This window comes from Anser anser (genome assembly GCF_964211835.1).
Source record: "Anser anser genome assembly, chromosome: Z".
NCBI classification, from domain to species: domain Eukaryota; kingdom Metazoa; phylum Chordata; class Aves; order Anseriformes; family Anatidae; genus Anser; species Anser anser.
The window spans coordinates 49,739,114-49,765,249 of record NC_139723.1 but is presented as its reverse complement, the minus strand read 5'-3'; the positions used below and the strand labels follow the sequence as shown (position 1 = coordinate 49,765,249).

Here is a 26,136-nt window from a genome sequence, read left to right as displayed (position 1 = left end):
CCATCTATTTCTGTCCTTCTGAAGGTTGGTGCTTTGGAACAAGCAATGCTGGATGCTTTAGTGATGGACCGCGTGGATTTTGTAAAGCTGTTAATAGAACATGGAGTGAACATGCACCATTTTCTTACCATATCTCGTTTGGAAGAACTCTACAATACGGTTAGTATATGAAATCCCAGTGTACAAAAGGCACACTAATAGCTTTGGATAAACACATATAGAAGGATTACTGTTTTCCTTAAGAGATTAGGCCAGGCCACTTTTTTTTTTTTTTTCTTTTTGATAAAGGGCTTTTGAGAAAAATTGAAAATGAATGGTTTAGATCAGTTTTGATTGCAATGAAGGATTATTGGATTGATGTCCCAGCTTTTTATTTTTCAATTCATTGACTTGAACCAGACTGCTCACCTGAAGCTCATGAGAATTATGCTCTGCTTTTAATCCGGTATCTGATGTATACTTACCTTGTTGTAAATGATATGCTGTTTAACCATAGTGATACCTACTTATGTACCATATAGTAAGATTTAAGTTAATAGAGATGTTACAGATTGGAGTTGAAATGTTTTTGAAGAGGTTTGTGGGGACAGTGTGAATCACAATGGCTTATTCTGAGGATCTTTAAACTTCTTTCCTCGACAATATTGTTTTTCAAATGTAGAGATGTGTTGATTTACTTTTTTCTTTTCACATCACAGAAACAAGGACCATCAAATCTACTTTTGCATCACCTAGTTCGAGATGTGAAACAGGTAATGGATATAGGAGAGGCTGGGGAGCAAAAATAGTAACATAAAGCTTTAGTGTCCAGTGGCAGACTGCTATTAGACAATACTGGGGAATATGAAGGAATAGAAGTGATGTTTTCATTACCATACTTCTGTATCTACTAAATGGTTTTATCTTCATCCCACTAATCCCCCCAAGCAATTAACTAACCTGCTACCACTGAATGCTCCCAAGGGTCCTGTACCTTAATTTCAAAGCCAGAGGTTCGTATAGATGAGACTGTCTCTTTCTCAAGTTACTAAAGTGATATTATGAAGTGATTGTACAAAAGACCTAGTGAATTAGCACAGTGATTATGCTTACTGATGTAACATTTTTCTTTTTCTTTTTTTTTTTTTTTTCCCTAAAGCGAAAGAAAGAGGCTTTCTGTGCTAAGCAGTAACAGAAAGATGATGTGACAAGAAAGATTATTTTACTGTGCTGCAGTGTCTAGGAGAACAGAAGGTGGCAGTGGATGACTATTGCATGGAGCTCTGGCTGACTTAGTTTAGTGACAGCCTTGTTCTATAGCTACATTTAATTTATTTCATATTTTCGTTATCCCTGACAGCTTTGCTTAACCAGAAAGGGATGAGCTGTTCTTTCTGCATCTAGTCTCCTCTGCAAGAGATGCCTAGATCCAAAACTAGATTAATTGGCCAGTTCTTTCCAGGTTATGAATACTAAGATAAATAAATAAATTAATATGACTATTTGCAGAGTTCTCTGGTCTCAAGTATTGGGATTTCTGAGAAGATTTTGTTTTTATGGGTGACCTCCATGTCAACGTCATTGATGCTACAGTAGGCGGACGCAGGGTGTTCAGATCTTCGTGGCAAGCTATTTTCTGTGTTTTCCCACACTGATAGACATATTTTGGGTTTAATTTATATGATGGACCTGGAGGATCTCAGTGTTGAAAATACATTCCGTTCTTCCAGTTTGAGAATGGAAACGTTTTCTCCATTAGTGTGACCGGCTTTGCTGCTGCTTTGTTTGAATGGAGATACATTGCAGTCTGCCCCTGCTAGCATTCAGTATATGTTGCTTGTGCAGAGAAGCATCCACAAGTGTGGATACTTAGAACTATAAGTACTGGCCTATTTTTTAATTTTGGAGGTGGCAAGCTGTGAGACACGCTTTTGCCCCAGAATGCTCAACATGTTGGCACCTCTTGTTACCCAAGACTGGGTGGCTTTTGCTAGCTATACTGAGGGTCGCCACTAAACTCCAATGAAAAAAGCTCAGCCTAATGGATAAAATGGCTTTTTACAGTCTGAAAGGCATAGACTCCTCTGATCTTGATAATACCTGTGATCCTGTTTATGTACAGGCAGGCACATTTTTCATTTCCAAGAGTTGCGCTTTAAGGTTTTATTGATTATATCTAAAATATGCATGGAAGATAATCTTTCTTCAACTAATTTGTCACAAATCTTGTGTCTTGGAAGTACACTGGATGTGCCGTGGGAAGCAGTGCTTTAAACACAAGTAGTGACATACTCGGAAGGTACAACTAATGCAAGTGCAGCTGCTGTCCTAGTTATCACGACAGTCTTGAGCCTCTACAAGACACTACAAGCATCCTGGAATTATTCTACAACATTAAATGTATGCTTCATCTATATCTTAATTTTTAATTAATGAACTGGTTTAATGAGCAAATTGTACTCTACCAGTTTGCTCTGTTATCAGAAAAGGAAGATTTTTATCAGCCTGTCTGGCTGATAAAAATTGTACTGAAGTACTGAATTGTACCGAAGTACAATTGCCTTCAGTGTTGAATGCAGCTCGTCTTGTGAACATTGCAATGTATTTCCCCGTGTGATGTGGATGCAGTGGACAGCAGATGTCACACTTCTTAGGCTGAAAATGTCAGTGTGCCTCTTTTCTCCCTCCTTGAGTAATTTCGTATGCCTAAAGAATGTTTACACTTCCTGACAGATGCAGTAGCTGTCAGTTGCACCTTCTCCCAGAGTTCCCTCATAGTAGCAGGGATAGCATGTTGCACATAATAACATCACAAAATGCCTGTGACATTTGGTGTTCCAGAGTACGCTTCCTTCGGATTATAAGATATCCCTGATTGATATTGGGCTGGTTATAGAGTACCTCCTTGGTGGAGCTTATCGGAGCAGCTACACAAGGAAACATTTCCGAATTCTGTACAATGATCTGTACAGAAAACACAAGGTAAATTCTGTGAAATGGCTACCACTGGTCACAAAGAAAATCCAAAGTATTGCACCTTAAAATAGCTCAGGATGTCACTGTGTTTTGTCGGAAGGTCATCAGTTAAGTGTATACCACGCTTACGTGTTTTATGAATTTGCTAGCTGTGGAAAATTTGCAATTAAAACAGACAAATATGTCTAATGTCTAGACCAAATGCTAGAAATGCCATCCTTTGGATAAAATGGTCAGCAAAAAGTTCAGAGAACTTTTGTCTTTTAAAGAGCTTATGGCACCTTTTGTAAGGACTGGCACTTGGAAGAAATTCCAGATTGGGTGATTCCATTGTTGTGCAAGCTTTGTTGTTTAAATTGTATTATTGGGGAAATCAGTATTTTACCTTTTCCAGATTCAGAAAAAAATATATATTTTTTAATTAAATGTGAAACAAGCCATTTTTTTTCCTTGTTGGTATAAGCTTCAGCTGTAGTTTGCAATGATGGCTGACTCACTAGTCTCTGAATAACTGCACAGGTGCCACTGAAGTCAGAGATAAATATAGGCAAACTTTGTCCCTAATTTGCATTTCTCTTTTTCTGTTTTATGGTGTGCCTTTGCATTTAGAGACCGCTCTCCAGCTTTTCTCAGAACCTGTCTCATTCCCTTCATCAGAGTAATCAAATGGGTAGCAGAATGGGATCTGCTGAAAATACTTTACATTCTCAGTTCTTCCGAACAGCACAGCCTTACAAATGCAAGGTAATGTAATTGCTAGTTCTGAACTGTACTTAGGACACAGTAGGCTGCTAATCAGTTTACTGAGAGATTTATTTTAGACAGGCATTTTTATGATAAGATTTTACTGCCCGCTGTTCACGCAGTAAAGGACTCCTCCCATGATACTTTTTGACTTCCATTCACACTTGTTGATAAGAGCTTTCATCCACTGAAATGCTGTATCACTAAATCTGTGAATATCAAGCACAGATGAAAACTCTTCTTGTTTGGAAGCAGCAGTAGGAATTTTCTGGCGTTCCTGATGTTTTCTCATGATTGCTTATTAAAGTAGCTATAGTAAGAAGAGATACAGTTCTGATATCTGTAAAACAAAGACAATGTTTTCTGTCAAAGAAAGAACAATAAAAGAGCAAAGATCACCATACACATATATCTGATAGACTAAACATAGGGTTGAATGAGTTTAATTGGCTTTATTAAATTTAGTCTGAACCAAAATGAATGCATTATAGCACTGACACAATCTGTTATTCACCTCCCTTAAACCTAGTAAGACATTTTCATTGCCATTAGTAGAGATAGGAATGTGTAGAAAGTTCACACTACAGGTGTGGTAAACTAAAAATCATAATTAACTATCATAAGTCCTTTGTGTATGTTTCAATCTACTGTTTGCTTTTTCTCTGGTCATGATGGAAGTACAAGAAAGGAGTGAAAAGAAGTGTCTTGGTATTGCAGGGGTTGGTGACTACCCAATGTTATAAAAGAGGAGGCTATAAATGGCAAGGGTACAGAGCAAGGAATGTCTTTTTCCTCTACTAATCAGCTTCTTAGCACTGATAAACTGAATGTACCCTAGCTGTGGTTTATGACTTTGCTGTATATACCAATTAAACAGTTTGCTACTTGCAATTCAGAACTGTGTGCAATTTTATTCACATGAACCTGAACCTCAACCATTCAGAGAGATTTTGTGTTTTTTAAAACAAATTTGTAGGAAAGATCCACTGGTTTCCATAAGTCTAAGAAGAAGTCAAAAGAGGATATAAACTTTGCAGAGAACTATGAGTCATCTGGCTTTATCTACCCCTATAATGACCTCCTGGTTTGGGCGGTATTAATGAAAAGGCAGAAGATGGCAATGTTCTTCTGGCAGCATGGAGAGGAAGCCATGGTCAAAGCAGTTGTGGCTTGTAAACTCTACAAGGCAATGGCACATGAAGCTAAACAGAGCAACATGGTGGATGACACTTCAGAAGAACTTAAGAAGTACTCAAAGTATGAGTTCTCCCTTCACTTCAGTTAATAAAGATTAGCAATGCTTAGAATGGTTAGACTTTTTCATAATCCAATAAGAATATATAAGATTAGTGGTGCTGCAGACTGTGGAGTATAAAATGTCTTCTGCTGCTCACTATTTATAGCATATAATGGAGCTCTGTATTAGTGCACAGTCTGGTCAAGAGTTAAGGTAAAACTATTAGCATGTTATCTAGTTGCATAGCTGAAAAATAAAATATAGGTTAGTAGGGCATATCTCGTGGTCAATGGGGATTTTGAAATTTCCCTAATAGTTTACCTAACCAGCTTAACTTGTTAAAAATCCATTATGACACAGCTGTGTTAAACTTTTCAAACTCATAATATCTGGTAATGAACAAAGTAAAATCAGTCCTTAAGTCCTGCTCTGCATAAGACCTTACGTAAAGTATTTGCTGAAAATATCTGAGTGAATCAAAAATGAAGTAGACCAAGAACTTTCATCAAGTTTGTTATTTCATTGTAGTATTTTTCTGGTAGTTTTTCTTCTTAATGACGTATTGTCATTATGTTTTTTTACTGTAATTCCTCAGATTCAGATTACAGTAAGATGTGCTGGCCTTTTCTGCTTGCAGTTCCAAAACTTAAAGGAAGGCGTATCTTCCTGGCAGAGTCTCCCCAACAGAGGAGTCTAAGAGCCAGTGTAAAAGAAGAGGCTTTTGCAGATGCCTGCAATGCTTCCCCACAGTGATGATGTCACTGATGCAAGTACATAGAACTTCATAGGGTCCATTTTGATCACTGAGTGAGATTAAGAACAAAACAAATAAATCAAAAAATAGAAACGAGGATGACATTAAACCTTGTGATTAGGACTAAATAGTCACATTTACTCACCAAATTATTTTTCTCTAAATATATTGATAAAACAATGGGTAAATGGGAAAAGGCATACTTACTGTGTATTTTAGCTGAACTTTGGCTAATGGAGCTTTCAGTCCAACCAGTAGTGATTCTGAGTTTTGACTGGTCCCTGTTAATTCTTTTCTGCTCAAGGGAATTTGGGCAGCTTGCCTTAGATATACTGGAAAAAGCATTCAAACAAAATGAACAGATGGCCATGAAGTTGCTGACCTATGAACTGAAAAATTGGAGCAACTCAACTTGCTTAAAACTAGCAGTGTCTGTGGGCCTGCGGCCTTTTGTATCTCATACTTGCACACAGATGCTACTGACCGATATGTGGATGGGACGCCTGAAGATGCGGAAAAACTCCTGGTTTAAGGTAGCATCACTCACTTTAGCTTTTGGGGCGTTTAGATGCTGTTTATATGTTTTACATGTATTTGTGTTTATGAACTAGCCTAATGCAGCTTCAGACAGATGTGCTTGGGTGTAGATTGGAACATACTCATCTGGGAGAGAAAAGAAAGACGGGGGAGGGAGGACAGTACTTGGCATTGGTTTTACTTCTTTGCAAAAGAATCTGGGGGATGGCATTAGCAGAACACAGCTCCTGAGTTGTCTTTGTCTGTTCCCATTTCCTCAGCACCCTCCAGTCCCTCCCCACCTGTTCTTGGTGCCCCACATTGCTGGTTTTCCAACAGAGCTGCTGATGGCAGGAATGCCCTCCAGACATAGGGAACAGTATCTACAGTATCTCCAGATACCACTAACTCTCTCCAAAGCCACAAAACAATCAAGAGCAGAACACCTCTTCAGAGGCTGTAAGAGTGTGACACGGAGATTCCCACCCCAGTGGCTCTGTCCCAGGCCAGTGGAATAGCTATGGGTTTGTGCTGGCATCATGCATGGCTGACTTTGGCCTCAGGTCTATGCTATCACTGCTGAATTAATTTCATGAATCTTGTGTTTCTCTTTCAGGTCATTGTAAGTATTCTTCTGCCTCCCACTATCTTGATGCTGGAGTTTAAAAACAAGGCAGAAATGTCTCATGTGCCTCAGCCTCAAGATTTCCACCAGTTTACATGGTACCATGGGGACCAGAGCCCACCCAGCACTAAAGATGTCTTGTCTCTGGTTAGTCTGTGATGAGCAGTCATTTGTGTGTCAGGGTCTGTTGAATGAGGAGGGATTGATCAGCTGGAAACATTGGGACCAGATTATCAAGAAGTAGGGTTTTGATCCCTTGTTGGGACAGAGACTAGAGGGATACTGGGCAAGTCACTTCATCTGTCCTGTATTGGTCATATTGAGAATATCCTTCCCAATCTCACAGGTGTACAGAGGTTATAATTAACTGTCAGTTATGCCATTCTTTTAGGGCACAAATTTTCTGCTCTCCGTGTTCAAAAACAGGTTCTCTCTTCTTCTGAGTCTCTTGAGGCTAGTAGAGATGTCATTTAAAGCACAAGAGAAGCACTCTTTTGGTTTAATCATTTGAACTGAGTCCTGAAGCACTCTGCAGGGACCTGTCGTTGCATGAAAGTTCTCCTTAGATCTGACTGTAGAGAATCTCTAGCATAGGTGAAATCTTTCCCTATTAAGATCTGAATTCCTCCACACTTCTGCTAAGCAGAGTTGTGTGTCCTTTCTTTTCCTCATTCTTCACAAGTCATTCCTTGAACTGAAATTTTCTAGAAGTTTTCAGTTGGAGGCAGACATCAGACACAGAGAATTTTGATCCTAACTGGTAAATGTTGGTGAGGTGTTGACCAGTTCAAATATGATTGTCAAGTGAGATGTGTCAGGCAATCTTACTTGCTCTGTCTCCAGCAGATATGTTTTATGGATTGATTGGGACCTTATCTGTTAACTTGCAATTTGTGCAAAAATAAAGGAGAGTGGATTATTGTCAAGGGCTTTTGCAGCAGAATGGCAGACCTGTCATTGCCACACCTGTGTTTTCTACTTGATGCAGGAAAATGCTTGAAGCTCTTACACCCTGCAGTGCCTGAACTGACTGTTCAAAAATGCTTTCTGTGGGATTAGGTAATAGCTATGATATGTAGGAAAGGCAAATTGTAATTACTTGCTGTAGGGACCCCCTGCAGTCTGGTAAAAAGCAACACAGCAATGTGCTTTTCTGCCCTGCCTCAGACAGGGTTGCTTCTTTTCTGAGCTAACAATAGCCTTAACTTCTAATTTTATCTAATACAGAGTGTTTAAAACAGAAAGCTGACCTACTTTTCTTAAATCCTCTGATATGAAACAGGGAAGAAAAAAGTACAGAAAATTTCAAAAATTTTCAAGTGCCATATAGAACATTTTTCACACATGGTCATAAATTCCAGTCACCTGCTGCAGCTGGAAATTGCACTCTTTTATGGGCCAAATTGTCTACTTCACCTCAACAGATCTGCTGTTAATATGTCAGGATGATTCTGTGTGTGTTTCTCTGTTTTAGTACTTTTTTGAGTCAAAGATGATGGAAAAAAAACAGTTTTCCTTAACAAGGAAATGTTGTGTAGTAGGGATAAATCTCCATGTCACCAAAACTGCTGTGCTGCAGGTGTCTAGTATCAGCAAGTTTTAACATTGATATTACCCAAGGCAATTAGCCAATGTCAAAACAAGAATGAATGAGATAGGTTGGTTCCTTCAGGCCTGCCAAACTACCTAGTTTCCCCTCCATCTCTTAAAGCTTCTTTCAGCACCTTCTGTTTTTTGTTTTTGTTTGTTTGTTTTCAGTTGCCCACTGCTGTGGGTCTGCACCTTTTCCTAGGTTTCAGCAACAACTCAGATATTTGTTTCTTCAGAAGGGTTCTTGTACAAGTGCCAAACTCAATGCAGAATTAAGTTTGCTTTTTGCTTTGTTTTTAATTTGTTGAGGATAATAAAGAAGTTACCTATATATTTTGTAGGCTGATTTTGTAAGAGAATACTTATTTCATCCTCATCTTCTAATCAGGCATACAGTACACCAAAAGTAGCAACTGGATTCTGTATTTAAAACTTCAGTATCCTGACGTTTTCCGCGCATCTGTATTCAGACTGCGTGCAAAGAGCTGAGATGTGGTACTCATTCACTTATTTCAGAATGCCCCACAGATATGAATAGATTTATAGCTTACACACTTAAGTCATATTGGGAGTTGTTATTTATCTGTACTTTACAGATAGAGGAGGTGAGATACAGGGAGATAAGTGACTTGCTTAAAGCCTTAGAGAAATGTGTGTCAGAAACAGGAGCGGATTCAATTCTGCTGATACCCAGGCCATTGCCTGTAATCATAAGACCAAACTCTAAATGGTATTTATAATAAAAAAGTGGGAATGATAATGGGATGGTTGTAACCAGATAAAATCAAGCTACAGTAATAACATATTTTGAGTAAAGCCTAAACATCTGTGCCTTCTTCTAACGTGGCACAATCTTTGCAATCACAGAGCATGGTTTCTTACTTTTAAAATGCTATTTCCTTTTTAAGAAGGATTATGATGTGGAGAAGGTGGCTCAGAAGTCTGATGAAAGCCAAGTAGATGGTGGACAAGGAAACCTGCCTGGCACTAGAAAAATCTATGAGTTCTACAATGCACCAATTGTCAAGTTCTGGTTTCACACGGTTGGTCATCACACAAGAACTTGGATTTCCAGAATTCTCCTCTGATTCTTTGAATGCCACTTGATGCAACTTTTTCTCTGTCCAATGTGGATTTCCAGTCACTTGGTGGTGGTGGGGAATGGGAAAACATTTTAATGAAAAGTTTTCAGCTGAAATCAAGCAGCTGCAGTAGAAAAAAAAAAAAAAAAAAAAAAAAAACACAACAATGATCCCCTCCCACTCTTTTAAAAGATTATTTCCTACAGAGCATTTATTAAATCAATTTGGATTTATTCTCCCTGCATTTGTTAAATCAATTTGAGTAACTAACCTCTATGTTAGTAGAACTTAAGGTATTTGAGATCAGGCTGCCTGTTGGGTCAACTCCTTTAACAGGTTGTGGTCAACCAATTGATATGTCATAAATCCTCCATCCTAGGTATGTTTATGGAAAGTTTTGTTACCTTTTAAATATATTATCCATTTGATCTTTTTGTGTTTTGGAAGGCACTGATAAATCAAATGTGATTCACTTAGTTTTGAGAATGGTTACTTGCTCCTACACAAGATTAGGACAAAAGTGTAGCATTACCTTTACATTCATGTAACACTGTGTAGATGGTTAACATTTATATAGATAGTTAGAAAGAAAGATAGGTAATAGTATGGCTCCTGTTGGACGTTGGGGCCTAGGTGAACATGCACAATGATAGTTCATTTTCTGCTTCAATCTTTTGAGCACGAAAACACAGTTTTCAGATGATATTTAAGAGTATTTGCACAAAAATGCTTTGGAGAGCTAGGCTTAAAAATCTTAGAGTGGCCCAGTAGTTAGAATATATATTTATATTCAAAGTATATTTTGTTATATTCAGAGTAGTTATTTGATAATATATTTGCAGAAATTTGTTGGACTTTTTCATGCATCTGTATTATATACTGTGTATTTTTTAGATGGCATACATGGCATTTCTCATGCTCTTCACTTATACTGTGTTGGTGAAGATGGAACCAAGACCGAGTGTGCAAGAGTGGCTTGTTATTATTTATATTTTCAGCACTGCCATTGAAAAAGTTAGGGAGGTAAGCTTTTTCCATTCACACTTCTCATCTATAAAGGATGTATTATTAACCAGAAAATAAAATAAACTGGAGAATGCCAAACTGTGAATTTTCCATTTGAGAGAATTTAGCAGAGGAAAGAATTACATAGGGCAGTTATTTTTGTGATTTTTTTTTTTTAATATAAAGACCAGTACGTGGACTTTAAAAATACATCTTGAAGTTTGTCCTTAAAACTCCATTTCTATGTAAGCCAGTGGTAACGTACAGTTTGTTTGAAAGTGATTGTGCTGAATTGGGTTTTGAAGCCCTATTGTGGGCACCCATTTCTTACTTTCTTGGACCAGACCATTAGATTTCCTATAATGAATATAGAATGTGTCTTTAGGTACTACTTTGAGTGTGGGCATTGTTATCAGGTATTTTATGTAGAATAATCTAAGATTTTCCATCAAGTCTAGCTGACCATCTAGAAACAAACTGAAAAAAAAAAGCCAGCAAATTTTAACGCTGGATTGTTTGGGCATGAAAAAATGATACTCTAATGAAAATTAATTGCAATTAATTGCAGTCAATTATTTCTGAGTTTCTGAACACACCTTGCACTTCAGACCATGAAGCTTGGTACAAATGCAGCTATATATTTCACAAATCGTTTTATCTGATCAGACATATCTTCCACATGGAATTGGTGCAGCAGTAAACAACAGCGGTGTGAGGTGTCCTTTAGATGGCTTTTGGAATGCTGTACTTTTAGAAGAATAAAACAAAGTATTCACAGTTCTGAGTGAAGAATTCTGTTACAACAGATCACTCAGAAGACTACAACATCATTATGAGAGGGGTGAGGGATTTTAAGGTGCAGCAGAAATGCTATGGATATATTGAAGTTTGGGATGAACACAGAAGTTCTGTAGCTGCATGAGGTTAAAAAAAATATAAGGATTATCTAATAGGGAAAAGAAAAAAGGATATGAAATATCAAGGACTTTGGAGATTGCTGTTCTGCTGTTGCACTGTAGATGGTGGGACAGTGGAAACATCAGTTCTCCTTTCTAGGATTAACATTCTTTGGAGACTTTGAAATTCATTTCTTCTTGATCTTCTTTGTCCGTGTACTAGTTCTGGGCAGCTGTCAAAGATTTTGTAGGGCAATATGTGTTACATGTCCAGCTAATTAACTGCTGAGGGTCTTGTTATATATAATTGCAAACGTCCATTTCTCTAGATTGTATCAAGTAATGGTTAAAGCCTTAGGCGCTGATCCTACAACTAGTTCCTCATATGAGTTAGTCAAGCTGAATTAAGTAGGATCACTTGTTTACATGAATGTGTTCATATGCGTAAATTCTTGCAGGATCAGGGCATAACATTTAAAAATCTCTCCTTTGCTTGGTTCTTATCAGTGTGATCTTACACAGCACTGCATAATTGGCCTCACTCATGCCACATGCAGAGGTTTTATTTACAGCCTCCCAAAGATTCCACTTCACACATTTGCTCAGTGAAGCTTAAAATCCCTTTGGGGCACCTCACAGTTCAAGGAGTGAACATTTCATTCTTTACCTTCCTAGTTGCCAGCACTCCTTTTTTTAGCATGCCCTTGGTGCAATACAAGGATCTTACTTTATATTTTCAGCCTGCAATAACAGGCAATAGTTGTTTCCCCATCAGCAAGGTTAGGTTGATGCTTTCCATGATTTAGGGGCTTTTGAAGGGGCTACTGCAAGTCATGACCATTCCTCTAGAAAATATTAATTAATTTATAATGATAGCTCTTCTGTACTGCCTGTTCTTTTCTGCTGAAGAACACACTCTTCAGTGAACAGGTTCAGGCTTGGGATTTGTTTTTCTTTAGGAAGAGCAATTCTATTTGGTGTGGCATGCTTGAGAAATAAAACATTATAGATTAAGTCTAAACCTCAGTAAAGAATGAATTGCAGTATATGTAGTATGTGGGCCTGAAAAAAAAAAAAAAGGAAATAAGAAACAAACTTTTTCAAATATCATAAAACTGTTCAGACAGAAAAGGTCAAAGAATGTATCTGTGATTTTAATGGAGATGCTATGTATATTTTTTGTTTTGGTTTTGTTTTGTTTTTGATTTTTTCCACATTCTATTCAGGTATTTATCTCAGAACCTGGAAAATTCTGCCAAAAAGTGAAGGTGTGGATTTATGAATACTGGAATTTTACTGATTCTATAGCCATCATCCTGTTTATGATTGGTTTTGGCCTGCGCTGGTTTGAACCCCCTGTTCAAACTGCAGGGCGGCTCCTTTATTGCTTGGATATAATATTTTGGTATGCTCGTCTCCTTGATCTCTTTGCTGTGAACCAGCATGCTGGCCCATATCTGACAATGATTGGGAAAATGGTAAGCATTACACTGTGGAGCAATTTTCTTGTAGTCATGACATCTACTGAGGAGCTTGTAAAGGTCAGAAGTGACATAAAAGGATGGTGGTCAAAGTAGATGTTACCTAATAACTCGTAGTGAAGTGTTACCTGAAAATGCCATGTTTTTTTCTGTTTGTGGGTTGACGATAGCCAGATTTCAGTTCTATTTTATTCATTATTTAAGTTTATTCACAAAAGCCATTTTCACTTCGTTCCTTAGAGAAGGGTTGTATTTGTGTAGAGTTTCTGATCCAGCTTGATAATAGTAAGAAGAAAAATCACCGTTTCTTGCAGATGGTCTCACTACTATAGATAATTCCCCTAGCTCTTGGAAACTGTCTCATTATTATTTTACATTTTGATTCAAATAATTATATCCCATTTTTAGCAGGCAAAATTTCTCTGAGATCAAAGTTAATTTTTTTTCTCTTTTGGTATCAGAACTGCTGCTGAACTGCTGCCTAGTCTTGAGGGACATATGCAGATTCCCACTGTAATTTCCCTCAGTTATTGGAACTATCATATTAATACTTTTATATTCTGTCTTGCATAGTAATTCTGATTCAGTGTTAGAAGGAAAAAATCATTTGAACTGCTATTCTGTACTCTTAGTTTAGATGAAGATGCCACTGATGAAAAGCACCATCACAAGGTCTCTGTGTTTTTTAAATATTGGATAAGATCTTTAGAGAGATTTGAGAGGCAAGACTTCTGGCCTTTTTGTTCCAGAATTGATTTTAATCTCTAGAAAATGTTTTAATTTCCTCCAGCATATTAGATTGTTAGCCTGTTTTTGTATTGCTATTTGCAAAAGTAGTGACTGATTTTCTTCCCTAAAATGTAAGTCTCCTTTGCACATAATTAACACAGTTAATTCTTCCATGTCCAGACAGCAAACATGTTCTATATTGTGGTCATGATGGCCATTGTCCTGTTGAGTTTTGGAGTGTCACGAAAGGCAATACTTTCACCAGAAGAGCCTCCTTCTTGGACTCTCGCCCGAGATATTGTGTTTCAGCCCTACTGGATGATGTTTGGTGAGGTCTATGCTGGAGAAATAGATGGTAGGTGATTTTCAGAGTACAGCTCAACAGCTTACATTTAATATGTGCTTAAACAAGTTCACTTTTGACTGTTAGAATTTTGGCCACATATTAAGTCTACCCTTACTCAAACAATTTTTATTCCAGTGTATATATAGCCTTAATTTGTAATACTGCACAAATAAAGGTGAGAATTTTAGTTTCTTTGTATAAAATGAAGATTAAACTTTAAAACTTTCAAATTTAACTTCTGAAATGAAGTATATTACAAAGCTCAGAACAAAGTACATAGGGACTAATAATAAGGTAATTCTTGGTCAGACTCTGTCAGTGAAATGAATTTGCAGCTGGGACAGTCCTAAGCTGCTGATCTCTTGGAGAAAAGACTGCTTTAGGTTTATTATTATTTATTTAAGTTTATTAGGAAGACAGAATAAAGGGAAAAGCAAAAAGGAAAGAAAAAAATGATTTTTCACCATGGTAAGAATTACTTGACATCCTTCTTAAACAAATAAACGAGCTGAACATGAAAATAAATAGCTTAAAACAATAGGAAAAATGTTATTTCTTGCTTATGTCTTTGGCTTTGTCTCAGTGAGAGAGAAGAACCAGGCACTCCAGGGGTTATTTCATTATATAGGTGGAAGGCACTCTTAAACTATTAAGCAATGGGTGCAAGTAAAATAGCCTTGAAAACAGAAAAGAAGGTTTACAAATACATATAGATACTTAAGACATATAGTTCAGTTTAGACCTGATTCACTTAAATAATTAAGGATGCCACATCAATTATTATTGATGAAACAGTCACATGACAGATACATATCTTGGCTATATAAGTCAAAATACTTTTAATAAAAGTATGGCATTAAGTTTCACAGTTTAATTCATTTAATCACCTAGTAATGCTAAACCTTTAGAAATTTGAAACTTCTCAGATAAGACGGATTTCTCTAATGAATCTTTATGCCATGGAATATCTTCTGAATTTAGGACTGCTGTGTTACAAACGTGTTTTAAAATTTCCTCAAAGGTGCAAAATTTGATTAAAAAACACAAACATTAAAAAGTGGTTGTTTTCTCAGTTTAAAAATATTCAAAGGGATCCCTTAGTTTCTGTGAACTATCAAAAGTATCCATATGTACATTTGCATGTTAATTAATATGATCTTACTTTAGCTATAAAGGATTAATACTTCAGTTCTGATAAAGCAGCCTTGTAGCTATATTTGTTTCACCATGGGGTCAGTGAAAGCTTTGCCACTTGCTTTAAGGATCAAAGATTTGTATTGCAGTTTACTTGAGTGTGTGCCATCCCCCAAATATATTGCAGTCGCGTTATTTTCCACTTAACAAAAAGTCATAGTGACTGTCATAAGATATGTATAAAATGGTGTCTAGAGCTTCTGAATGAAATGGAAACAATGAGGCGGTAGGGTCATGAAGAGTTGTATTCCTTACACAGAAGTAGACTTTTAACAACATATGTCTGTGGAAGAAACTGGGACTATTCTGTTTCTTGCTCAGGCAAATGAGGAGCATATAGAATCATAGAATCATTAAGGTTGGAAAAGACCTCCAAGGTCTTGGATCTCCTCCAAGGTCCTACCACCAATGTCACCCACTAAACCATGTCCCTAAGCACCAGGTCCAACCTTTCTTAAACACCCCCAGGGAAGGTGACTCCACCACCCCCCTGCGCAACCTGTTCCACATGCCCTTGCTGTGCTCTGTTATATTCCCTTGCTAATGGTGCTCTGTATGTCTTTCCCTTTTAGTTTGCGAAACCAATCAAGACTGTCCTCCTGGGTCCTTCCTCACACCGTTCCTCCAAGCTGTCTACCTCTTTGTGCAATACATCATCATGGTCAACTTACTTATTGCTTTCTTTAAGTAGGTACCGTGCCATATTGCTGCAAAAGCAAAGACAACTGATAGATGTTCTGACAACACTTCTGTGTTGACTGTTTTGCAGTTTGAACAGAACCTGGCTCTGTGGCAGTAGACAACTCCACTTGGCAAACAAGTAACATTAATTCAGCTCTGACATAAGTTGTACTTTGTTCCTAAAAATTGTATTTGTTGTGCTGGCAGCCTATATAATACTCATCACAGGGTAGCACAAGTTTTAAATTGGCAGATAAGAGGAGAATTTAAGGGAGGGAGGGTAATGCCATTGTAGGAGCATACTCTTTAAGTAACTGTTTAAGAATTCCTATTGTTTGGTGCAATTTGATATGTTCTGGAACTGAAATCTAACTGTTGTGTATTGAACTATCTGCTTTTTAATGTCTGCTGCCAGACTAGGAAGCTTTCATCAATGTCATTATAGTAATTTTAACCTTTTGGGTTGAGGGAAACCCTTGAAGTAAATCAAGTTCTGTGTAAATATTAATAAAGAACAGTGTAACCCAAATAGTTAATTTTTTTTTTCTTAGAGTTCTAGTATTTCTGGGGAAGAAAAAGTCAGCTGTAGGTTAAAAAAAATTCAAATCAAGAAATGTAGTGATTAATATTCAAGAAAACTGAACGATCAAAACTCATTCTATTCCCACTTCCAATTAGAAATCCCTTTCCTGAAATTGTGGCAAGGCATTAATTTTTTTTTTTTAATGCACAGCTGTGAAATTGTAATTTGAATTATTTCTAGATTTAAACCTTCAGCATTGATGATATGTTAAACCTTCTGCTTAGTGATTTGATTGTTCCAGAAGTGGGACCAAAAAAGGGTATAAGCAATATTTTTAATTATACTCCCAGAAGCAACGCTGATGTTTTTTTGATTATATGTTGGGTCTGTAGTATGACAATGCAACTGAAATTAAAGTGCCAGAAACCACAAAGTTGCTTTCCTGTATTTGGGTCTATGACAGTACAGGAAATACTCTATGCAACACCAGCATCACGTTTAGTAATATCAGTGCTCCAAAGAGTACCCCACAGAAGAATTGCTCATGTAGCTGCCTTTTGCAGCATGTATTTTGTTGTAGGGGGAGAGCACTGAAAGGCAGCAGAAGCGTTGTTAACACTCTTCCCTTAGCCTGACTCACACATTTAATCCAGTCCAAAGAGGCAGACAATGTTGAATTCCCAGATAGGCTATGTATTAAAGTTTAAATAATCTGGTTGAGATTTCAAAGCCACTTTAGGGATATTTTTTGCCCAGTTCCCATTAAAGTGAATGGGAATTGGATATCCCAATCTGTTAGGCAGCTTTGAAGATCTCATTCTCTGTGCACTAGCTGCGGGCACATGCTGCTGCTTTGTTAAATGAAAGTTGCTAAGCTGATTTACTTCATTGGAGGGATGAGACTTTTCTTCAGTGTCAAATTAGATCTGTAGACAAGCATCTTTTGCTGTATTGAGAAGATTCCTCACAGGAGTGTTCTACCTTCCTTTCCCGTTTCTCTCTCTTCTCAGTAATGTTTACTATGATTTGAAATCCATATCAAACAAGCTCTGGAAGTATAACCGGTACCGCTACATTATGACCTATCATGACAAGCCATGGCTGCCTCCACCTTTTATTCTCCTGAGCCATATTGGACTTCTGATAAATCGTATCTTCCACCACCAGCCCATAAACGAGTCTGATCAAGAGGAAGGCGACGTTGGACTGAGTAAGCAGAGCTAAACTGGGGACCAACAGAAATAGATTATGAGGAATGTTTTGCCAGCCTCCCATCACTTTGTAGCTCAGTTTCTCCAAAAAAAGAGATTTTCTGGCCTGGAGGCTGTTTTTATTTGCAAACCAGAATTTAATGTGCCTGTCTGAGAAGTCTTGTAGAAAAAAAAGTGACTAGGGGAATGTTTTGCTTTTTATTTAGCTTTTGTTTTGCTACATATTGTGCATCAATCAAAATGTAATATAGATAGTAACAGTTAAGAACTTAGGCAGGCTCTGGCTCTGAGGTTTTAACTTACATCATACTCAGTCATAGCTATTTTCAATGTAGCTAGCCTATGACGTGCAAGAAGGTGTTGCAAACCTATCCTGCTGGAGTGACATAGATATATCCCAACTTGGAGCTGAAATAAAGTGATATTAACTTTTTCTGTATGGTAGAAAAACCTTATTCTGACAGAAAATAAACAACACTGAAGGCATACATTTTTGTACATTTATCCCGAAAAGACCATCGATTTCTTTTTAATAGCCCAGAGTTACAAATACTTTTGATGAGTCTGTGTTTATTCTTCTGGTACTATTCAATGACTTCTTCCCCCTGTATCCTCCATATACCATTAAATTTTCATAATTTTTTCTCTGGAGCTTAGGTAGTTGGGATCTGTGGCTCCTAAGATGAATGGCAGTTTAAGTAAAGAGGCACTGAATGGAGATCAGTCTCCTGCTTTCAGTTTCCTTTGTAATGAGAGTCACGTGTATTAAGCAAGCTAGTTCAGGGTATTTTGAGATGAAGTATTAGCAGCCCATTAAAGATGCTTCAGCAAATGACTCTTATGTCCCTGACTCGTTATATAATGCAGTGCATGAGTGCAGAGTCCCTTCTTGACTTCTGCAGCGTTGTCTGGGGAAGTGAAACCTGCCATTTGAGAACCCATTTCTGCATCAAGTAACAAGACCTGTTTGTAGATGTAAAGGAGCTGTGAGGGGAAAATCCTCCTGGACTATATGAGTCTCTGGGAGAACAAGAAAACTCCAGCTTGCTAGATTTTTGGTCATGAACAAAATAACCACTTTATGTTAGGCTTCAGATTGGTTGTTAGTCAATGTGTCAACGTTACTTTATAGCAGTTAATACCAACATGAATGCCCAGAACAAGTCCCTGTACAGTAGTACTTCACAGTACTGCTGCTGCCCCCCGTCTTGGGGAACAGGTGTCTGTGGAAGCTGAGGAAGTAGCTGCAGAACCTGAGGACAGAGGAGATCTGGTGTTGGAAGATATATGGAGAGGGCACAGGAGCTTCAGCTTCCTCACTGCACACTGGTTCCTTTGTGCCTTGGCTAATCACTGCCCCTTAATCCCACCTCCTTCACCCTTCCTGACCTGTACTCCTCTGTCCCGAGGTCATTCCTAACACCTCCTCATGGTAATGCCAGCTCTCTGTCCCACTGCCTCCAGCTCCCGCTGCTCTGTCAGGAACAGCCATAGCCAATGAGAGGAGCGGACTGCAGGGTGTCAGGATGGGGAATGAATGAATACTCAACAGAGGGTCTTGATGGATGCTGGGGCAATGCAGGGGAATGAGGTTGTGGAGAGGCTGGGGGCTGTAATCTTATCTAAAATGGGAAACATTACTGTATAGTATTACACAGCCTTATTCTTTTTGAAGCAGTGTACATTCTTGATACCTAATAACTGAACTGAGCAGACCCTTCTTGGGTTATGGTTCATATAGGATTTTCTCTGCTGAACATGAATCCCTGAAGATACCTGCCATGCTCACAAGTGGTTACAGAGTTCAAAAGTGCGCTCAACTAATCGATGTTGAGCAGCTTTACTGCTGTTCCTAGGCTCAGCTCCTCCTTCATGGCTGGATATATCAGCGTGCCTTTGAAGTACCACTGCTCTTTTTATATGCATGCATAGTATAAGCGACTGACACAGAGGGTTTCTTGCAAGGTATGTTAGATACCAGGAAAGCTGTAAGACTGCTTAGCAAATCCAAAACTCCTTGGATAGAAGAGGGCTCATACTTTGCCTGCACTTTTCTCAGTGAGGTTTTTTTTTTTTTTTTCCATTTAAATACATTTGTGTTCCTTTTCTATATGCCTATGCATCGCTTGACAAGTTTCTTAAGGAAATTTTTGTGTGATTAAACAATTGCTTTTAGCAATGAAGATCCAGTGCCACCCTGTGGAAAATCAATGAAAATGCCAAGGCAGAGAGTGAAATCTTTGAAACGAGCTCACAAGCAGGGCGGAGAGGATTTGGCATGTTTGGTCTTTGTACATAAGCCCAAATTTCATGGAGTTAGGTCTGTTTCATTCTTGTCAAGGGAGGAGAAGAAAACCTGTTCTGTCATTTTTCTTTTTTCATGGACACATACTCAATTGTATTTGTCTTCACACTTCATACCAACTCCTATTTCTTTGTTCAGAGCTGTACTTAAGTGATGAGGAGTTGAAGAAACTACATGACTTTGAGGAACAGTGTGTGGAAAAATATTTTCATGAGAAGAATGAAAGCTTGAGTTCCAGTGACAGTGAAAGGATCCGTGTGACAACAGAAAGGTGTGTTTTGCTGCAAATTTGTGCTCTTTGTATACATTTGTTACACTAAAAAAAAAAAAAAAAAAAAAAGACTTTTAATGCTTTTTGACAAGTTATGGCCATTGTGAATTTGAGAGGCAGTAGCATATGTAGACCATACTAATCTGATGGAAAAGTAACATGTCTATTTGACCTGAATGGTAGGCCTGTCTGGGAAGCCTTGCTGGCAGAATTGCATCCTTGGACACGTGCAGTGTGGTTAATGGGGTTGTTAGTGTTTTCACATGATGGCTACTTAAACTCCACCACACAGCTCTCTCACTTCTGCTCTTTAAATGAACAGGGGGAGAAAATAAGGTGAAAAGGGGCTCAAAGGTTGAGATAAGGACAGGAAGATCTCTTACCCATTACTGGCATGGGCTAAACAGACTCAGCATAGGAAAATTAATATATTTTTTTGCCTATCACTAGCAGAATAGCACAGTGAGAAACTAAAAGTAAACTAAAAACACCTCCCCCCCAACCACTCTCTTCTACCTCCTTCCCCCGAACAGCGCAGGGGAACGGGGGCTGCGGTCAGTCCCTGTCGCTTCATCTCCGCCGCTCCCTCACGGTCCCTCTCTGCCCCTGCTCCCCGCGGGGTCCCTCCCACGGGATGCCGTCCTGCCCGAACTGAGCCTGCGGGGGCTGCCCACAGGCAGCAGCTCTTCAAGCACTGCTCCCACACGGCTCCGTACCACGGGGTCCATCCCCCAGGAGCTCCAGCTCCCGCATGGGTCCCCCATGGGCGGCAGCTCCCCCCAGACCCCTGCTCCTGCGTGGGCTCCTCTCCACGGGCTGCAGCTCCGGCCCGGGGCCTGCTCCTGCGGGGGCTCTCCATGGGCCGCAGCCTCCTCCAGGCCACCTCCACCTGCTCCACCGGGGGCTCCTCCACGGGCTGCAGCGTGGAGATCTGCTCCGTGTGGGACCCATGGGCTGCAGGGGGACAGCCTGCTCCACCAGGGGCCTCTCCACAGGCCGCAGGGAAACTGCTGCTGCGTGCCTGGAGCACCTCCTGCCCTCCTGCTGCACTGACCCTGGGGTCTGCAGGGCTGGTTCTCACTCCTCTGTCTTCCAGCTGCTGTTGTACACCAAGCTTTTTTATTTTTATTTTTATTTTTATTTTTATTTTTATTTTTATTTTTATTTTTATTTTTATTTTTTATTTTTATTTTTATTTTTATTTTTATTTTTATTTTTATTTTTATTTTATTTTTATTTTTATTTTTATTTTTATTTTTAATTTTTTTCCCCTTCCTTAAATCTGCTCTCCCACAGGCCCAACCAACATTGCTCACTGGCAACTGCTCACTATGTGCAGAATGGTGTTCTACATTTTCCCTTTTGCAGAGAAGGTATCACCAAGATGACATGCCAGAATATGGCATACAATACGTAGTTTTATTTAGAGGCTTAGCTGTGTAAGAAAATAATTGTATAACCAGTGTAGCATTATCTGCACTGTACCATCTTCGTTTGCAAAATATCAATATGTAACTATTAACAGGATTTCAAAGCCCCCAGTATTAATCTAATTTAGCTTTCTATTGAAATCAATGGCAAAGCTGTCATTACTTTTAAAAGGAAGAATTAAACAAACTGAGCTCTATAAAAAGTCTTACTGAATGCCAATACAGATCTGATCTAAAATTTGTTTTGCCTAGATATAGATAGGCCCTTGATGTTTGTATTTTCATGGTCTTATTTTCTACATACCAAGACAAAACATATAAGCAAAATGAATGTCCCTTGTAGAAGAAATAAAATAAATAGTTTTGTTCAAAAGCTGTAGAATCAATTACAGCAAGAAGATTTTATTTACTGGATACCTATAGACCTAGAAAGGAATTTTTTTCCGGAGTGCCAAGTTAAAATGTACTCCTAGCATTGCATAACATTAACACAACGAATTCATTTAGGTGAATAAAACATTTTGGAACACTGGTATTTGATTTTATTCAGTTGTTGGTTGAAAGCTGCATCTTTAAGTTATTCAGTAACAAAGGAAGAGAGCTTCTTTTGCATATTGCCTGCAGCTGGTTCATCATTGTCTTAATGACAGAGCACCAGAGAGAGTATCTTTAGCAAACGTGAAGATAATGAATTGGTTAAAAAGATATTGTTCCAGTCCAAGAAGTTCTTGCACTGTTCACTGGGGATTTGAAGACCATAAAAAAAAGGCTTTGATTTTTGGCAGCTGATTTTTTTTTTTTTTTTTGGTGGCTGAAGATAACTGGTAGCATCAAACATAAAAAATCTGTTCCAAGAGGCCATACGGGTTGTTGGGAAGACCATTTTCAAGCAGCATTTGAGAAATGGAATAGTATCTGTAGGGTGAAGCCTCATCCTTCTCATGTTTGCACAAAAGTGTAGAAATGAAAGATGACTGGCTGACAAGAAGTATACTTTACAGCTTTTTACTTTTTTTTTTCTTCTTTTTTACAGCATTTACACTTACAGCAGTACACAATGTAGCATTTCCAAAGCTGTGTCTTCTTGTCTGTGGCTTAGTAGTTCTATGGCATGGAATGCATATTAGCAGAAATACGTTTTTTAAGATAGATTCTCTCTGAGCAAAAGGTCTATTTCTTTAAAAGTCAGTGCCTTTTGGCCCAGTATACTGAATGACGTGTTTTAAGTCTGGATGGGTTTTATCAAATATACATGTTCATGAGAATGAATTCACATGAAAAAAATAGAAAGGATTGTTTTAAATACTGGCTTTTTAAAGTGTGTTAATCATCTGGCACACAGAAGCAAAGATCTGTGTTTTGATGTTTTAATTATCTGTTCTTATTCTGTCTAGAGTGGAGGAGATGTTTCTGCAGCTAAAAGAAGTGCACGAGAAGGTATTTTATATCAAGGAGTCTTTAATCTCCCTCGACAGTCAGCTAGGACATTTGCAAGACCTGTCTGCCTTGACAGTGGACATCCTGAAAGTGCTTTCAGCTGTAGACACCTTGCAGGTGGAAGAAGCCTTACTGGCTGACACAAAATGTCGATCCTGTAGGAAGCTGCCCCATAGCTGGAGCAACGTGCTCTATTCCAAGACCCTGAGCAGTCTGGAGTGTTTGTATGACAAGAAGTACCACTACTACAGCATGCCACCCTCTCTGTTACGGAGCTTGGTAAGGAGTCAGTGGTCATCAGAATGCAAAGACCACAAACTGAGGACTGAGAGTAACAAGGTGGTAGAAGACAGCTCTCGGAAGATAGAAATAGAAAGTGACACACTCACTTCAGGCATATCTTCTGAGACTAAGTCAACCCCTAGATATGGACAGTTTTTGCTGGTACCTCCTGATCACCAAGGAGGGCCCTTTTCAGAGGATGTCACCTTAAATTTGTCCTTTTCGAGTGCTCCTACCAAGTACAGGGAAGATGTATTCAGTGATGAACTGCAAAGGAGCATTGCAGTGCAGCAAAACATGCAAAGTGTCAGCCTCATTGATAAAGAGCCAGAAGATTATCAGTGGAGCCAGAGGGATTTTGTTATTCACTTGCCATCAAAAAAGACTAATGCTGTAGAGGCTGATCATCCTCTCAGTCTCCAGCCACCACTGGATGACAGAGAGAATGCAGCACCCTGCTGTGATGACAGGGAAGAAACTGAAGGTGGTTATGTGAACTGGGGATTCTCTGAAGGTGATGAAAAAGGGGTTTTCAGTTCAAGAAAGAGACAGAAGAAGGCCCTGTGCATACATTCCTCCTATAACCGTGACTGCAATTGCACAGGTAGCCCTCCCAGGCGCGTCCAGATAAAAGAATCAAAGTCCTTCTCTTACAACTCCAGCAGCTCACAGCACAGCATCATCTCTGAGAACAAACTGAAACACAACACCTCCTTTTGGATCAGCCCCCTCTGGAGGGACTGGGGTGTCTGCAGGAGCAACAGCTTACCATCCTCTCAAAAAGAAAAAAGAGGGAAAACCTGCAAGGCCATAGGTGATAATAAAAAAATGCTGTACCTCTACAGTATCTTTTATTGGGAGATACAAGACGTTATTAAAAGATGTTTTTTTTTGGCATTCAGGAGGTATTAGCTGCAGCTGAGGGTAGTAAGGAAAGAGTCCAGGGCTACTCTTTCACTTTTTTTTGTGTGCTGGGAATGATTGCTGTGGGGAATTTGTAAGTGTGCCTGGTACAAGCTGTATGACACCACTGTGTAAGCCACAGTGGCAGTCCAGCCCTGATTCTCCCCACCTAAATGGCCCCCTACAGTTGTGGCTACAATGCTGCTGTGACAGAGGAATGATATTGGCTCTTGGGGAGTCTTTTACCCTGGGGAAGCAATCCAAGAATTACAAGAACCAAATGAATTTGCAGAATACCTAAGAGATACATTGTCAGAAGGTTGAATGGATAATGAATGACGTTTTTATAGAAGGCTTACAAACCTTCCTGTCCACCACCAAATTTGCTTACCAGCAGCTAAAATATGGCAGATTCCAGTTCTAAGTATAAATAGTATGAGATGATAGATAACATTTGTTGTTTTATATCATATGATGGTGAACATCTTTGCACTGAACTGCATGAACTGCCTGAATATTAGCTTTGGGTGTCACAAGTCTTTCTCAGCTTGCTTTGGAGATCTGCCAACTCTGTCTTATCAGATCTTCTCTTAGTAAACAAAAGCTCTGTAGCTTAATGGTGTTTTTTGATTCTTTCCCACAGAGTCTTTACCATCTAGTGAGCTACACTACAGTGAGGCAACAAAAGCAAAACAACAAAACAGAGACAGAAAGTCTGGGAGAGAAAAGAAGAATCAAAAACCCCTTCAGGTGCCGGTATGTGTAGATGGAAGGGAATCACATATCCCATAGCTGTCTTTTTCATTCACTAAGAGCAGTTCTGCAGTGTAGAGCAAAATTAAAGTTTAGTTGAATATGTTTGCATTTAAAAGGCTGCACACAAATTGAGAACCTCTTTTTTTTTTTTTGTTTGGCTTTGATTTAATCTCCCTTTTGTTTGAATGTGTGGCATTTCAGTTTTGAACACGATGAAGCCTATGGACTTTGTTAGATAGTAGACCAAGACTATTATTGATATTACATAGAAAGGAATCAGTCCTTGCACTTCAGCTGAGAGAATCAATTGTGGAGGCTTCATATGCTGTCGGATAGATAGAAGAAGTGGTGAGCTGCATCCAGACTGTGTGCTACTGTAAAGAGGAAAGCCAGGCTTTATAAGGTTCTCACTCACCTACAGGAGCCCTGCAGTCTTTTCTCTGAATCCATCAACCAGTAATCACATTGTAGATAGCTTGTTGATTGTGTCACAGAAATACGGCAACTTTCCTTACTGTATCTATACATACATATATAAAAACTCACTTCTGAAGAGATTTCCAGCATCTTTGTCAGGTGGAAAGAATTATTCCTGTTTAATGAGATGAAAGGTGAAGACCGCTTTGTTTACATAAGATGCTTAGGTCAGCAACAGACCAGAGACTTGAACTTTGAGACCTGATTGTCTCTTAGGGTATTCTGAGGGACTTTGAAGTTTGTTTTAAAAACCTATAGCACCAGATCTTTCTTCAGTAGTATTGACTAGACAAAAGCAATGTGACTTCTGCAGCTTTTAACAAATACGGGAAAATCTGTTTTTCATTTGGGAGACAGTTCAGTCATTGGCATTTCAGTGGTGCACTGAAAGGCCATGTCATAGTGTAGCTGTCAGAGGAACTGCAGAGGTGCTAGTCATCCTATAAATCGAGTGTCGTTTTGTCTGTGTCTTGCCAGGTGATTAGAGTGGATGATTGTCCCCAGAACACCCAAGTGAGCTCAGAGCCTGCAGAGATCAATATCTGGGATGAGGAAGAGAAACACAGCAAGAACTGGCTTACTGTGTCTAATTTCAGTCAGCTAAGTATGTGGTACTTTGCAGACAGTGAATTCAGGACAGCTTTTAAAAAAAGAAGCAGTAAATAAAAATTCACAAACTCAAAGTGTCATCTTCCACTTTCACCTC

At 38.8% G+C, this 26,136-nt stretch overlaps 1 protein-coding gene across 6 annotated transcripts in view; it reads left to right on the top strand.

Annotated features, from left to right (window-relative positions):
• The window catches only part of LOC310889510 (transient receptor potential cation channel subfamily M member 6-like), an 84,849-nt gene that overhangs the window by 45,621 nt on the left and 13,092 nt on the right, over positions 1-26,136 (top strand). For 3 of the 6 annotated variants that reach the window (XM_083817076.1, XM_083817071.1, XM_083817073.1), the window contains 17 exons: positions 25-159; positions 699-752; positions 2,821-2,961; positions 3,565-3,699; positions 4,676-4,956; positions 5,995-6,223; positions 6,823-6,978; positions 9,330-9,464; positions 10,398-10,526; positions 12,631-12,882; positions 13,795-13,969; positions 15,727-15,841; positions 17,369-17,568; positions 20,013-20,145; positions 22,970-24,108; positions 24,841-24,953; positions 25,908-26,034. In XM_083817076.1, the coding sequence (XP_083673202.1) occupies positions 25-159; positions 699-752; positions 2,821-2,961; positions 3,565-3,699; positions 4,676-4,956; positions 5,995-6,223; positions 6,823-6,978; positions 9,330-9,464; positions 10,398-10,526; positions 12,631-12,882; positions 13,795-13,969; positions 15,727-15,841; positions 17,369-17,568; positions 20,013-20,145; positions 22,970-24,108; positions 24,841-24,953; positions 25,908-26,034 (3,649 nt within the window). Of the gene's footprint in view, positions 1-24; positions 160-698; positions 753-2,820; positions 2,962-3,564; positions 3,700-4,675; positions 4,957-5,994; positions 6,224-6,822; positions 6,979-9,329; positions 9,465-10,397; positions 10,527-12,630; positions 12,883-13,794; positions 13,970-15,726; positions 15,842-15,923; positions 15,975-17,368; positions 17,569-20,012; positions 20,146-22,969; positions 24,109-24,840; positions 24,954-25,907; positions 26,035-26,136 lie in introns of all 6 variants that reach the window. The other 3 variants (XM_083817075.1, XM_083817072.1, XM_083817074.1) reach the window with 2 other exon arrangements.